The following is a 17,142-nucleotide window of genomic DNA, read 5'->3' as shown; positions in this document are numbered from 1 at the left end:
AATTCATATTTGCGTATTATTATTTTTTTGTTTGTTTTACTCTTGTGTAATTTTTTTTCTTCTTTTTCATATTTGAACAATGAATTAACAAAATATTTTCAAATTAAATAATCTTTAATATATTCAAGGTATATGTATATGTATATGTATATATATATATATATTTTTTTTTTTTTTTTTCTTTTTTCGTTTCCTATATTTTTAAAAATAAGCAACTCATTTATTTTGTAAATCATTTTATAAACCATTTTATAAATCATTTTATTTGCAACAATAATGAAAGAAAATAGTTTATTAATTTATATATATTTATCAAGCATTCAAAATATTATATATGTATGTATTAATATATTTATTGGGTACTTTTTTTTAGTAAAATTTCACTATTTTATGAGAATAGCTAAAATATAGTATTGCCATACATATATAATATAAACGATTTTATTTATTTTTAAAAATTATAATAATTATCAATTTTCCTAAAATATAAAAATGATTAAATATTAATAATGTATTTAAATAGTTATAGTTAAAATATATATGTGCATATATTATATTTTTTTGTAAAAAAAAAAAACAACAAAATATGGTATATCCAATAATTGTAATAGTATAGATATATAGTAACACTTTCGTATATTGGAAATTTGCCTGTAAACAGTTAGAGCATTTTCAATAATTTTTCTATAAAAATTAATGGATGGGTTAAAGAAAATAAATTTGATTCAAAAAATAAATGAAAAGTTATATGACCATTTAGGAATCGAAGATGATAATTTAACAGAATTTTTAATTTTTTTATGTGAGAAATCTACATGTTTAGAAGAGTTTTGTAAGGAGGTCTTTGAAAATGGTGGAGAGATCGAACAATCAGTGCTTAAAAATATTTACAATTTAATAAAACAATCAAACACTGAAATAAATGATGATAAAAATGTTAATAAACAATCTGTGGGAAATGGAAAGGACAGCAATTATAATCATGTTTCAAAAGAAATTCAACAAATCGAAAAAAAAAATGAAAAAATGAAAAAGTTTGGATGCTTATCAATTAAAAACACCACCAATCTGCCCCCCCTCACTGACCAGAGTAGCGAAGAAGAAGAAGAAGAAAAGGGGGGGGGAAAGGGGGAAAAGTACAAAAACAAGGGCAGGGACAAGGACAGGGAAGAAGAAAAGGGGGAAAAGTTGGCAGACAAGGACAGGGGCAGAGACAGGGACAGGGGCAAGAGGAAAGACAAGGACAGAGACAATTGGGCAGACCGAGAGGACAAAAAGAGTAGAGAATCGAAATATGGGTCGGATGATGTAAGAAATATAAAGAAAGTAAAATACGACGAAAATAGTGAAGATGATTATAGAGCATTAAAAATTAATAATATATTTAGTGGGAAAATAAAAAAGATTACAGATTTTGGAATGTTTGTTTCGTTTAAAACGAGAGAAGGATATAAAGAAGGGTTAGTACATATAACAGATATTGAAAAAAATAATAAAAGAATAAATTTAAATGATAAATTTAAAAGGAATATGATTGTTAAAGTTAAAATAAAAGGAATATTTGGGGAAAAAATTAGTTTAAATATGTCGGAGGTTGATCAAAAAACTGGTAAAAATTTAGCTAATAATAATAAGGAAGAAAATAATGATGAAAATAAAACATGTTATTTTGGTAATAATGATGATAATGAATTTAAACATAAAAAAAATAAAAATAAAAATAATAAATATTATGAACATTTGGATGATCCAAAAGAAGCAATAAAATATGAAAGTGTGATAAAAATGAAAAGTGATTATTCAAAATGGGAAATACAACAATTAATAAAAAGTGGAATAGTATATGATGAAAATATAAAAAATGAATATAAAAATTTAAAAAATGAAGAAAAAATAGATGATGAAGAAGAAATTATTGAAATAGAAGTTAGTGAAAAAGAACCCAATTTTTTAAAAGGTCAAACTACAAAAGCAGGTGCAAATTTATCACCTATACAAATTATTGTAAACAGTGAAGGAACATTAGCTAAAGCAATAACAACAACATCAGCATTAACTAAAGAAAGAAAAGAACAAAAAAAAAATGAACAAAATGCACTTTTTGATTCTATACCTAAAGATATAAGTAGACCTTGGGAAGATCCTAATCCAAATTTAGGAGAAAGAACAATAGCAGAAGCATTAAAAAATGTCGGAAAAAATTATGATTTACCAGATTGGAAAAAAAATTATATAAATAATAATATTTCAATTGGTATCAAAAATCCATTACCTTTAACTGAACAAAGAGAAAAATTACCTATTTATAATTTAAAACAAGATTTAATGAAAGCTATAAAAAAAAATAATGTTCTTATAGTTATTGGTGAGACAGGAAGTGGGAAAACAACACAAATACCTCAATATTTACATGAAGCCAAATATACAGAACATGGGATTGTAGGATGCACACAACCAAGAAGAGTTGCTGCTATGTCAATTGCAAAAAGAGTCAGTGAAGAATTTGGTTGCATATTAGGACAAGAAGTTGGATACTCTATACGTTTTGATGATTGCACTTCTACCGATACTATAATTAAATATTTAACGGATGGTATGCTTTTAAGAGAAGCCCTAAGTGACACTATGCTTTCCAGATACTCTTTTATAATAGTAAGGCTGTCTACCTTTTCGCCACTTCATGATTTTGCATAAAGCATTTTTCGTAATTTTGCATATTCCATTTTTTTCGTAATTTGCTTATTCCGTTTTTTTCGCAATTTGCTTATTCCGTTTTTTCAGCTTGATGAGGCTCACGAAAGAACAATCTCAACGGATATTCTGTTTTGTCTCCTAAAGGTATACAAAAAAATAAAAAAATAAAAAAATAATTTTATAATTTTATATTAATATTTTAAATAGAGAGACGTATATATGCTCTCTCCGGTGTGTACTGTGTATAGCCTCTTCTATTGACGACATTTCGTTTAAAAATAAAATAAGAATTGTCGACAGGTATTAGGCTAAAAATAAGTACTTCCCTTTAAAGCAAAGATATATAGTCACCTTATTGGTGCATTAACATGTCGGAGCAAAATGTGCATTACAGGGAATAACATAAATATAAATTACCAAATAAAAAAATATTTGGTATAGACACATTTATTATCACAATCATACATTGCGTACTTTTTATTTTTTTTAAATTATTAGGATGTTATTAAAAAGAGATCTGATTTCAAACTCATCGTCACATCTGCTACTTTAGATGCAGAAAAATTCTCAGCGTACTTTTTCAATTCTCCCATTTTTACAATTCCAGGAAAAATCTTTCCAGTCGAGGTAAGGAATTCAAATAAGATGAAAATTTTCAAAAAAAGGAGAGAAGCTAAACACGCGTTAGCCTTTATCCATCTCCACTTAAGCTGCATCTTTTTCTCCACCTAAGCTGCATTTGCTCTCCACTTAAGCTGCATCTTTTTCTCCACCTAAGCTGCATTTGCTCTCCACTTAAGCTGCATCTTTTTCTCCACCTAAGCTGCATTTGCTCTCCACTTAAGCTGCATCTTTTTCTCCACTTAACCAGATCCTGCATTCTAAGGAACCCGAAAGTGATTACGTAGAGGCATGTCTGATCACAGTTTTAAATATCCACTTAAATGAGCATCCTGGAGATATTTTAGTATTTTTGACAGGACAAGAAGAAATTAATACAGCTTGTGAAATATTACATGAACGTATGAAAAAGTTAGAAAATATGTCTCCACCACCTTTAATTATATTACCAATATATTCATCACTTCCATCAGAAATGCAGAGTATCATATTTGAGCCTGCACCACCAGGATGTAGAAAATGTATATTAGCAACAAACATAGCAGAAGCTAGTTTAACAATAGATGGTATATTTTTTGTAATAGATCCTGGATTTTGTAAAATAAAAAAATATGATTCTAAAAGAGATATGGATTCATTAATAATTGCTCCAATATCTAAAGCAAATGCTAAACAAAGAGCAGGTAGGGCTGGTAGAACTGGGCCTGGGAAATGTTATCGGCTTTATACTGAAGAGGCTTATAAAAATGAAATGGCAGAAACTAGTGTTCCAGAAATACAACGAATAAATTTAGGAAGCATAGTATTATTATTAAAAGCATTAGGTGTTAATGATTTTTTACATTTTGATTTTATGGATTCTCCATCTATTGAAACGCTTATATATTCTCTAGAAAGCTTATATTATTTAGGGGCATTAGATGATAATGGATATTTAACTAAATTAGGAAAAAAAATGTCAAATTTTCCAATGGAACCTAATTTATCTAAAATTTTATTAACATCTATTAATTTTAATTGTACTGATGATATATGTACTATTGTTAGTATGATCAGTGTTCAGAATATTTTTTATAGACCTCAAAATAAAATTTTATTAGCTGATAAAAAAAAAAATAAATTTATAATGCCACAAGGAGATCTAATAACATATTTAAATATTTATAATAAATGGAAAGAAAATAGTTTTTCAAATTATTGGTGTCATGAAAATTTTATTCAATCAAGAGCATTAAAACGGGCTCAAGATGTTAGAAAACAGTTGTTATCTATTTTTGAAAAATATAATTATCAAGTTAAAAAAAGAGAAAATGATATTAGCAATTCTACGAATTATGTTAATATATGTAAAAGTATATGTTCAGGATATTTTAACCATGTATGTAAAAGAGATAATCAACAAGGATATACAACATTATTAACAAATCAGCAAGTTTTTATACATCCATCTTCAACTCTTTTTAGTAAAAACCCATTATTTGTTGTATATCATGAACTTGTTTTAACCAATAAAGAATACATAAGAGATTGTACAATAATTCAGCCTCAATGGCTAATACAATTAGCACCTAACTTATTTATACCAGCTGATGAAAAAAAAATATCAAAAATTAAACTTCGAGAAAAGATCGAACCATTACATAATTATTATGAGGAACCTAATGCTTGGCGATTATCTCGAAGAAAAGGATAAGTTTTATTTATTTGGTAAAAAATATCTTTATAATTTTGCTTACAATATATTGTTTCCAATTTTGGGGGGTCATGCTTCTCAGTTTTATTATTATTTTATGTACATACCTTTTAGCTACTCATCAATCTGTTCATTTATTTTTAATTTCTGTGTTATCTTTTTTTTTTGGTAATGTGAAAAAAATTATTGTCTTATTAATATGCATATAAACTCTTTTTGATAATATTTTAAACATATAGTTAAAAAATTGTAATTTTTTTTAAGTATTAATCGAAAAATGTGTTTAAAAGAGAATCATCAAACAGTCATCTTAATAATGTGCACATAAATAATGAAATAAAAAATAACTAAAAACATTTACAAGTTTACTAAAAAATAATTAAATGGTCATAAAAAATTGTAAGATATGTAGATTAGCTAGCTAATTTTTTTTTTTTTTTTTTTTTTTTTTTTTTATCAAATTAGTAGCTTGACTTTAAGTCTCTTATCGATTCAGGTAATTCTCCTACAACCTGTAAAGCATAAAAACCTGGATTATATTTGCTAAGGTCATTATATTGAGCTATCCAAGATTTTGTAGGAGTAGTTATAGCTATAAACCCACTAAAATTTTCTGTTGTACAATCTTGTATTCTATGTCTGTCTCCCGTCATTTGTAAAAATTTACAATTGGTACACCCGCTTTGGTAAAACTATAAAAAAGTTATATAAGCCAATATAAAAACATATTGCAATATATCCATAATCTTTTGCTAAATAATTATAGAGAAATATATCATGCCATAATATATACATGATAATAAAATTGACAAACATTTTTTAATGTAATGAAGGAATATATAAATAGTAGTGTTTTTTTTTTTGTTTTTTTTTATGATTTATATGTAATTACTTCGGCTTCAGTTCGTAATAAACGACAAGATAAACATGCGCGCAGCTTTAAAGCCTTATCATCCTGTCCAGTATTCCTCGATTTTTTAACTGAGTCTCTATAAAGTTAAGATATATATGTACATATGTATGGTTGTGTGCAAATAGCTATTTTGTTTTTTTTTTCTCAAGCTATATATTACCCATGTTCTACGAATGACTCATCAATTTTTTTCATGTCTGATTTTTTCCTTCCTATAATAAAAAATGGATTATGAAATTTTATTCATAATATATTTACAATTTTCGGAAAAATGAAACAAAATGATAATACTATTATTATTTTTTATATTTTTTTAAAAATAATAATTAACCTTTTGGAGTTGCCATAATTGTTTTTTCCACTTTTTCTTTATTTTAATGAAATAAAAAAAAGTTGTGGGTCCAAATAAAATAATAATAATAAAATATTTAATATTAATACATCTTCTCTATATGTATATGCATAAATATATGATATATTTACAATTTTTTTTTAAAAAATTAATATTTTACATAATTTTCCTGAAAAATTAATCAAACATTCCTTTATTCGTTTTTTTTATTATTGTTAATAATATTTCGTCATTAATTATTTTCTTACGTTATTCTATCAATTTTATTTTATATATTATAATTTATTCGAAAAAAAAATACACTATCTATATATGTAAGAAAATTATGTTAACGTAACAAGGTATTCCAATTCCAATTCCAATGAATAACATGTAACTCTTTGAACCACCAATTTTTATTTTTAAAAAAATTACATATATAAATATATACCATTATATTATATACATATATATTATACATATATAATATATATATTTTTGCATATAGTAATTATTTTAGGTATTTCCTCCCTACCTGACCAAAATTAATCATTATACTAATATAAAAATGTAGAATTAAATTATTATATTTTTTTTATGATAATAATGTGAATATTTTCATGCTATATTTACTGTGACGGTAATTCTCATATAAAATTGGAAATATACCAAAAAAGTAATAATGTAATATAATGTAATATAATATAATACAAGTATCTCCTTTTTTAACATATTTGGAAAAAAAAATAAAAGGTAATACCACTTTTCATTTCCCGTTTAAAAATTTGTGAGAAAAATAACGTTATACATTGCATATACTTATCGAGACAACCCATGAAAGTATGATCATGTCATATCACACATATATATATATATATGTATATGCATATACATGTACAATACATGCATTAAAACGAACAATGCGGTGTCTGCGATTTTCGCATATAGTGAAACCCGTACAATAATTTATTTGGAGCTGAAATTAAGATGATCACTGAAAAATGCAGTTGGTCAATATTTGATCAAAACTTTCTAACTTAAATAGTAAATCTATTCGTTTCAGTTTTCGAATATTACATTAACAATATATCAAAAAAAAAAAAAAAAAAAAAAAAATCGCTAGATAGCTATTTGATCAATACATAATAGCTAGCTATCTTTTTTGTTATAAAAAAAAAAAAATAATAAGGATTATGAAGGGATAATATAGACATATGGTATTTTTTTCCATTTGTAATAAAAACAGATAAAGACACAAACTGGATTATAAATTTTTCAAAGATAAAATAAAAATGTTCAAATTAATTTTTCAATTTTTTTGGCGTTTAAAATTGTCATTTACACATATAGTTTCTCTTTTATACTCAAAATTATATTCCATCATTTTTTGTAAACATAATTCTCTAGATATAATAGTATTATTGTAATACAATTTTCCAAATAGTAATTTTTTACTAGTACATCCTTGTAATGATTTCTTAATATCTATTAAGAATTTTTTAATTTGTTCCTCAGCATTTTCTTCATTTTCATCATTTTTTATTATGTCTTCATTATAACCATTTGATAAATAATCATCTTTTTCAGTATAATTTAATAGAGCTGATACATTAGGTTGTTTCAAAATTTTAAAAATATAACAAAAAGTTGTAACTACAATTATAAATTTTAAATAATATTCTTGTAAAATTCCAATATCTATAAATGAATTTTGACCTGTCTTTGGTATTTTTTTCATTTTTTCACTGATATCATTTTCTTCAATTATATTTTCATATTTCTCTACTTTTATATTCACAAATAAAATAAATAAATTATATAAATCTATGGTTTTATTACATCGTTCATAAATTCTATAAAGGTTAACTAGATCTTCTAAACTTGATATATTATCATAATATGGATTCAAATAAATTTTATTATCACAAATAATATTACTATTCACATTTTCATTTTCTGGATGTTCTGTACAAAAACAACATGAACACATTAAATTTCCAGTTTTATATGGATTATTATAACAAAGGGTTTGTAACAATTCTCCTTTTATATTTCTTGTTATTATATCTGTAAAATCTTTATCTGGTTTATGAATCAATATATCAAATGCAAGAGGGTTATAATGTAATGGTGGTAATAATAATAGATATAAATAATCATGTATAAAAATATTTAAAGAATCTGAAATATCTTGAATTGTAATTATTCGATTATTATTATTATTATTATCATCATCATCTTCCATATCATTTACCTTTAACATGGTGTTATGTATTGTTAAATATCGTTTGTATATTTTGTTATCATCATAATCTCCATTTTGATCATTAGACATGTCAACAGTATTATCAAAATTTTTCTGAACAGATTCACTTTTTAATACATCCGTGTCAATATCTTTTTGTTTCAAAAATTTTCTAAACATTTCTATTAAATCATCTAATTTGTAAAGAAGAGAATAATAAATGGAAAAGGAATCAGAATATGAAAAAGTTTTTGAAAAATCATCATTAATTAAATATTCTCTATCTTTTTCATATATTTTTTCTTTTAATAAATATAGATAATCTTCTAAATTATATACTAAAGAATAAATTTGAATATAATATTTTTTAAACTCTTTTAACATATCTAAAAGGGTTTCTTGATTCTTAAAATAATATGGATTAATAATATCAATTAAAAAATGTACACATTTTTTTACATCATTTTCTGCAATTTTATATAATTCTTCTATATATAATATATTAGTATTGTTATTCCATTTTGCTTTTTCTAAATTGTCAAATAATTTTCGAAAATATTCAATTCTTTTTAACGAATTGTTATATTCAGGTTTATGCTTAATTATAATATTAATCAAATTTATAGCTATACTAAATGCATATTTTCTTTCTAATAGTTTTAAAACAGTTTCAGGAATAAATTTTTCACATAAATGTTTATTTATCTCTTTTATATTTTCAGAATTTTGTAAATTTTTTATTTCATTATCTTCTCCTGGTTCTAATAATAATTTATCTTCAATATTAAAAACTGTTTTTTTTTTTTTTTTTTTTATCGAATTATTATTTTCATAACAATATACTAAATCTCTGAAAGGGTGATCTAGCCACCAGTTTATAGTATTAGCTTTAAATTTCCATGCATACAATTTTCTATCAAACACTCCGCTCTTGTCTTTGCTAAATATTCCGTTTTTGTCTTTTTCCTTGTCCTTGCCAAGAGTGCTAGCAGTGTTTACCTTTGTTGGGGCATTACACTTATCGATTACCTCCAATTGGTTATTCTCATTTTGGTCATAATTTATTTTTTTATTTTTTTTTAAAGTAAATACATCTGTGTCAATACTCGAAGATGTTGGGGTGTGTACATCAGAATTTTCATCATGTATTAGATAATAATTTTTGATTAAGATGTTAGAATATTTTTTTTTTAAATAAGATAAATGAAAATAATATAAATTAGATGAATAACATAAAGAAATTATTTTTTTATGCAAATTTCTTATATCATATTGTATAAAATTATTAAATGCTTTGTTTTTTGATCTTACAAATGTATATGGAGAATATTCAGTAACTGGTTCATTCTCACTATCATTTTCAATATCAGTATCACAACAATTATTAAAATAATAATTTATAGGAATAGATAAAAAAGAAAATAAATTATTATCATAAAAATCTTTTGTTAATATATAAAGCATATGAATTAATTGACTAATTGATTGATTATTTTTATATAATAATAATTTAATAGTATGTATTGTTCTAAAATTAACTACAAAAGGAATAACATTTTTAAATAATAAATTATCACATATATTTTCACAAACTAACTTATTATTTAAAATGTCTATATTTTTTATTCGTAATTTACTTTGCGTACTTGGTGTTGTTATATTATTAAAAAAAAAAGGAGATGATACACCCAATATAACACTTAAACATATCTTATTATTTATTCTTAAATTTATCAAAATATTTAAAATTCCATTAAATATATTTATACTAAAATATTCACAATCATGAATCAATACTATTACTCGAACTTTTTTTCGTCCATCATTAAAATAATAATTTTCAATATTATATAATTCTAAATTATTATATTTTTTTAAAAAATTATCATCACTAGACTCATTTCTTTCCCCATTTAACCATGATAAATCTGATTTATTTTTTTTACGATTTTTTTTGAAATTATTTTCTTTTATTTTACCTTCACATTTTCTATTCATCTCAGTCATATTGTTATATAATTCAACAAGTTTATCAACACTTATTAATTTTCTATTTAATGTATAATCATTATCAAATTCATTTTCAACATTATTAATATCTGAATTAGAGAATGGTTCTTCATTTTTTTCAGAATAAAATAAATGTGGATTCATTTTATTCTCTTCTTCAAATTTATTTATATTATTATTGTATTTTTTTTTATATTTCATATTTTTTTTATTCTTATTTTTTGATAACAAATTTCTTATTTTATATTCTTTATATAATTGATTATATATATTGCATATTGCTGAATTCACATTGTTAGAAGTGCTTGAATTTAATGAGCACACATACACATCACAATCTTTGTTATTGTCACAATTTGCATTATCTTCGCTATCTGTATGGTCATAACATGAGCTATCATAGCTTTCATTAATTATATCACTAGAATTGGATAGTAAATCACTGTCTACATTTACATTTACATTTACATTATTATTGTTGTTGTTTTTTTTTTTTTTTGAACTATTTCCACCTTTTTCCAATTTAGAAGACAAACAATTTGATTTATCTGAATCATCATAAAATGAATTACACGAATCGCGATAATTATTTGATTTAACATTTTTAACTAAACCTTTGGAAGCATAATTTTTTATAATCCGTTTTTTTCCATGTCTCCCTTTTTTATCAACCCAACTCTTTAACTTATATGATAAAGTATCTATAACAATTTCATGATCAGCAACATTTGTGCCGGCAGTCATTAATATCAATGGAAGATATTCGCTAGATGACATTGAATATAAATATATATCTTCAAAGACATCACTTAAATTTTTTGATATTTGTATATCTATTTCTTTTTTTATTAATTTAATAATTTTTATCCATGTTAAACGAAAGGCTCGATTTCTTAATATAAAACTATTCAATTCGCTTTCCTCAAAAATGTCGATATCGCTATTTTTTTTTTCACTATTTTTTTCACTTTTTTTTGTATAATTTTTTATATTCCGATTCAATATTGGAATAACTACTGGATTATATCTTTTAAATATATTTTTTTTTTTATCTACATATATACATTTTGCTCGCTTTTTTACATTACCTGTACTATTTTTATTGTTCTCTATATATTCATTACTAGCGGATTTCAAAATAAACCCTTTTCCCATATAAACGGGTTTGGGGCTTATTTCAGCCATTGTGATTTTACTTTCTTTTTTTATTCACAATTTTATAATATTTAATATATGTCAAAGTTATAAGAATAATTTTAAGTCTACTACTCTCCTAAAATGAGACTATTCGTTTTGTTAACGTATTTGTTTACTATTTTGTCTAATCTATTATTTTATAAATATTAGTAATAAAAAGTTGATACAATATGGAAATAAAACATTAATTTTGTAGATCCTCTTTAATTACTAACGTTTTAGATTTTTCTCATTATTATATGCCTAATTTTGTGGCAATTTCTTTTCCTTTTTTTCCCTTTTTTTTTCCCTTTTTTTTATTACGAGTCGAGCACTTTGTATATATTTATATAAGCACGTGTGTAAATATCTATTTTGAATACAATCAAATATGTGCACGATATATAAATTTTATTAATATGAAAATAAAAATATTTTAAGACACTAAGCCATATCAGAATGTGAAAAAATTTAAGCATGTCTTCAATGTTATAAAATGAAATAATTAATAATTTTAAAAAAAAAAAAAATATAAAATGGTGATAAATAAGTTAGGTATATATATGTTCTTATCATATAAAGTATTTCATGCTTGTTTATTTTTATAAACTTTATTACGATTTTTTTATAAAATTTGTCATATTATTGTTTTAATAAAAAAAAAGACACAAAATAATACTCACATTTGTTAGCACTATATATCTATAATAATATACATAAATAAAAATATATAATAGTGAATATGTTAAGAGAAAAGTAAAATATATATGTATTTTTTGTTTGCTTGTTTTGCCTTAACAGACAGGTTTTTCACAACACACACACACATATTATATATGAAAGCAAACAAATATGCATATATATTACGAAAAATATAAAAATAAAAAAATATAAAAATAAAAAAATATAAAAATAAAAAAATATAAAAATAAGAAAAATATATAATTATCCCGTTTTTTCAAAAACATATAAAAAAGGATAACAAATAGACAAAAACAAACAAATACATTAGTCTCAAATTTTCTACACACAAATTTTGCATAATGTAGTTTAGAGCTATATTCAAAGGATGTTATTTGAAAGAGAAAAAAAATATGTGCATACATATATAAAACAAACACAACGTACAAAAACAAAAATTAATGTACTCAAACGCCAAACAAACAAATAAAATTGCCAAATGTGTGCGGGAAAAACAAATAACAAATAGCCAAAACAGCGACAAACTCAAATTCAAACAAACGTGTATTCAAAAAGAAATACAAATAAAAAAAAAAACAAATAAATAGCCAAATAAACAAATAAAAAAATAAATAGCCAAATAAAAAAACAAATAAAAATAGCCAAATAAAAAAACAAATAAAATAGCCAAATAAAATAGCCAAATAAAAAAACAAATAAAAATAGCCAAATAGCCGAATAACCAAATAACCAAATAATTACTAAACAAATTGTCTAATAAAAACCAAACAAACTATTACAACTATAAACAAATAAAATAATAAACTTATAAAAAATAGCCAATAAAGCAAATAATATTAAAAATAACGCATATTTACAAAAAAGGCATAACACATATTCCGGTAATATATATATTCGAATAAAATAAATATTGCTACAAGCATATTATATACATGCATTATTGTGTGTGTATATTGTTGTTAAAGAATACTATAATATATTATATCGGGTTGTTTTTTTTTCTAATTAAAAATAATATACGGTAATAATAAACTACATTGTAGCGATACTGTACCATTTTATTATAGTACGCATTAAAGTTATTTATAATTTTGCATGCGGTAACAAATCTCTTATTTTCGTATTTTTTCACAACCATATATAATAAATAAATTAGGAGAATAAAAAAAAGTATTTATTTTAATTTGTTCTCTAATTATTTTCTATAATTATTTATTTTATATTATTATTATCATCATATTATTTAATATGTCTTAGGTCAATCCAAACGTTAATTCTTCTCAGTTTTAATAATTTACTACGCTTGAAAAAATTATATATATACATGGTAATATACGTGGTAATATATCAAAGCGTATTATATAAAGGTTAATCGGATATGTGATACAAAAATATAAACAAAAATACAAAGAGCCATATATTGCCAATATTATTAATTAATATACATAATTCACACACACATTTTATGGAAACATTTAGACATATTGGTTAATTATTAAAAGTTGTTTGCCCAATTAAAAAGTTTTTTTTTATTTATGAAATATCAAAAAAACAAAATACATATAATATTGCACACATAAGTGTAAAGATTTATTACTTAAGATTTGGTCTTTTAAACAGTTCAAAATATATAATAATCAAATAATAGATGAGTTTATTTATTATTAATAAAACTTATCTAATTATTTTAAGTTCGTGGTAATAAAATAGTGAAATGAGTGGTAATAATAAATATGATATGTAATTAATTTCATATTTTAAAAATTGTTTTTCGTTCCTATTCTGAAAAAGTACAACTATTAAATCTGTACTTATCCACACTGTACATATATATTTGCTAACGTGTCATAAAAAAAAAAAAAATTCGAATATAGCAACCAGCATTGTTAACCCAGTTAATTGGGATCCCCTTGAAATTTGATAAGTTAAAAGATTGAATATTAATATGTTCATAATATGAATATTCTTGTATTTAAAAAGTAATAATGAAATGAATAATTAAAACGGAAACACAAATATGTAATTATATATAATAGGTATATTAATATGGGTTATGTACATAATATGAAAATACTAATGTAGTTGGGGGGGAGCCATATTTTAAGTATAACACACATGGTAATGGAATAAAATAAATTTTTGTTTTAGTATATTTATAAATATTTACCTATTAAATTCTAAATGATAATTTTTTGTTACACGAATTTTCACTAAAAATATTTAAAAATATAATAAATAAATTAATAATATAACAACGGGGTGTTTTAAAAAAATAATGTAAAAATTATGTACGCGTTCATAATATTTACAAGTATATGTAGAAAAAAAAAATTCACATATACAATGTTTTTAGTATCCTTTAAAATATTTGCAAAATTATATGTTTAATTATGGGATATTAAGAAAAAAGTAAAAATAAAATTTTTTTGTTTACTTTTCTTTTTTTTTTTATAATTTCATGATTTAACGGGTAAACTAGGTCAAACTTCTTGAAACAAGCCAATCTATTTGCGTGATGCTGCGAAATTAAATAAACCATAGCTAGCCACAATGACAAGCATTTAAAAAAAAAAAATATATAACATTGAAAAGTGAAAAAAAAAAAAAATATATATTCCTCTGATTGAGCATAAGAATACTGTCAAAGAAAATGGGGCTTCTGAGACCAAGAGAACGTGTTATTGTAAATGCTATAAGGAGGGAAAGTAGGATAAAATATAAAGCGAAACGTATGCATAAGCGATTTCGTTCATGGGCACAACAAAGAGTTAGAGAATATTGGCTACCTATGAATGTTTGCTTAACAAGTCAGGTAAATTTAATGGATGGGCAATATATCTCAGCTTGTGTGCAAAAAGCAGCAACACTAAGAAAACATGATTATGGATTGTGGAAAGGATATAGTGAACGAATATTAGAAATTTCGAATACATTAACACCACAACAAATAGGTTATATATTTTATGGAATGGGTAAAAGTGGGTTTTTAAATATGCCATTTTATAATATATTTTTAAATAATGTAGAAAATTGTTTAGATAATTTTTATAGCCATCCATTAATGTGTGTAGCATGGGCATTAAATAGATTGCAAATAAGAAATGAAGAATTTTTAAAAAAATTATGTAAATGTGTTATAAATAAATTTGATGAAATTCGAATAAAAGATTTAATAAAAATAAATACCTCAATAGCTAAACTAGGAATTAATGATAAAAATTATAAAAGTTTTATAAACAAAAATATAGTCAATAAATTAGAAACAATTTTTGCACAAGATTTTAGAAACGTTATAAATGATGTTACATTAATTAATTTATATGATGATGAAGTCAAAAAATATATATTAACACGATTTAGTAATATGTTTATATGTGCAAGACCACAGCATTATAAAAGTGCATACAAATCGGCAGTATCTATAAGAGTATTATATCCACATGTATGGGATGCATTAACAAATAAAGTGAAAAGTTTTTATGTTAGATTAAGTATGAGAAGAATTCCTGAAAGCCCTAGAATACCATCAGAATTTCAATGGGAAGTATCTGATTGTTTAGCTAAACTTGGGGTTGGACATAGAAATACATTTTTATGGGGTTGTTATTATATTGATATTGGAGAAACTAATGAAAAAAGAAATTGTTGGTTTATTGATGGTCCTTCATCTTTTTACACATCAACAAATCAATATACAGAATCTGTTAAATTACAACATCGAATTTTATATGATTTAGGATGGAATATTAGAAGAATTGTTTGGATTGATTGGTTAAACATGGGAAATGATATTTCTAAAAAAATCGAATTTATAAAAAAGCAAAGAAATAATGAACCATTAGGAAAAAATTTAATACATACTCCAGTTATACATCCTGATGAAATTGCCTCAAAATTGAAGGAGTTAAAATTATATAAAACCAATAAAGAAATGGAAAAATATAAAAACAAAGAACAAATAGAGTTGAATATCTAATTTTATTACATGAACATAAAAATTATATTTTAATAAGTTCAAATATGTAGACACACACAAAAAGTATCTTTATTTTTCAAACATATTTCACTGTTTTTATAAATTTTGCATTTTTTTTTAACTCATCTTAATTCAGTCTGACTCTTTTTTTTTTTTTTTTTTGTAATTTTTAAATATTATTTTATAAGGCGATTGTTTATGGAACCATTTCATTTTTCACTTAACTTTTTTTAAAATAGATAATTTGGCAGAACATGTACAAATGTGTCATGCTTACACAATTCTCTATTTTATTTGTTAATTTATACTTCTTACATTGTTTTATTCATTTAATCATTTAATCATTTAATCATTTAATCATTTATTCATTTATTCATTTATTCATTTATTTATTCATTTACAATTTTAGTATACTTTAAAACAATAACACCAATACAACTAAAAAAAAAAAAAAAAAAAAATCAAATTAAAAAAAAAAATCAAATTAACAAAATTAAGAAAAATTTTCAGAGATGAATGAGAGATACCAAGTTGAAAATAAGGAAAAAATGTAAATCTCGAATTTTTTTAATATATGAATTCAACTTTATAATTTTGTACCTATTTATGTGTCTATACAAAAAATGGTTTATTATATATAGACTTTTTCTGCATGCATTTCAAAAAAAAAAAAAAACACTGAATTATTTTTCTTGCATAATATACAACATACAGAGAAAAAGAAATTTAAAAAAAGTTGGCAATTATGTTTTAATTAATAAAATAAGACATATTAAAAATT

General features: G+C 23.1%; 4 protein-coding genes across 4 annotated transcripts; 2 read left to right on the top strand and 2 right to left on the bottom strand.

The window, feature by feature from the left end:
* Positions 1–696: 696 nt before the first annotated feature.
* Positions 697–5,008, top strand: PY17X_0515200 (pre-mRNA-splicing factor ATP-dependent RNA helicase PRP22, putative; the record flags this gene model as incomplete). The annotated part of the gene is made up of 4 exons (XM_022955230.1): positions 697–2,652; positions 2,782–2,838; positions 3,193–3,321; positions 3,566–5,008. 4 exons carry the CDS (start codon positions 697–699, stop codon positions 5,006–5,008), a joined length of 3,585 nt encoding a protein of 1,194 aa, XP_022811682.1.
* Positions 5,009–5,469: 461 nt separating this feature from the next.
* PY17X_0515100 (transcription initiation protein Spt4 1-related) lies at positions 5,470–6,268 on the bottom strand (the record flags this gene model as incomplete). The annotated part of the gene is made up of 4 exons (XM_719266.1): positions 5,470–5,700; positions 5,901–5,997; positions 6,082–6,133; positions 6,253–6,268. 4 exons carry the CDS (start codon positions 6,266–6,268, stop codon positions 5,470–5,472), a joined length of 396 nt encoding a protein of 131 aa, XP_724359.1.
* Positions 6,269–7,561: 1,293 nt separating this feature from the next.
* Positions 7,562–11,692, bottom strand: PY17X_0515000 (conserved Plasmodium protein, unknown function; the record flags this gene model as incomplete). The annotated part of the gene is made up of 1 exon (XM_719265.2): positions 7,562–11,692. One exon carries the CDS (start codon positions 11,690–11,692, stop codon positions 7,562–7,564), a length of 4,131 nt encoding a protein of 1,376 aa, XP_724358.2.
* Positions 11,693–15,035: 3,343 nt separating this feature from the next.
* PY17X_0514900 (heptatricopeptide repeat and RAP domain-containing protein, putative) lies at positions 15,036–16,361 on the top strand (the record flags this gene model as incomplete). Its single annotated transcript, XM_724843.1, has 1 exon — positions 15,036–16,361. One exon carries the CDS (start codon positions 15,036–15,038, stop codon positions 16,359–16,361), a length of 1,326 nt encoding a protein of 441 aa, XP_729936.1.
* Between the last annotated feature and the right edge of the window lie 781 nt (positions 16,362–17,142).

The sequence above is a fragment of the Plasmodium yoelii genome (assembly GCF_900002385.2).
Source record: "Plasmodium yoelii strain 17X genome assembly, chromosome: 5".
NCBI lineage: Eukaryota > Apicomplexa > Aconoidasida > Haemosporida > Plasmodiidae > Plasmodium > Plasmodium yoelii.
The sequence above is the reverse complement of the archived record's forward strand: the minus strand, read 5'-3'. Positions and strand labels throughout refer to the sequence as shown.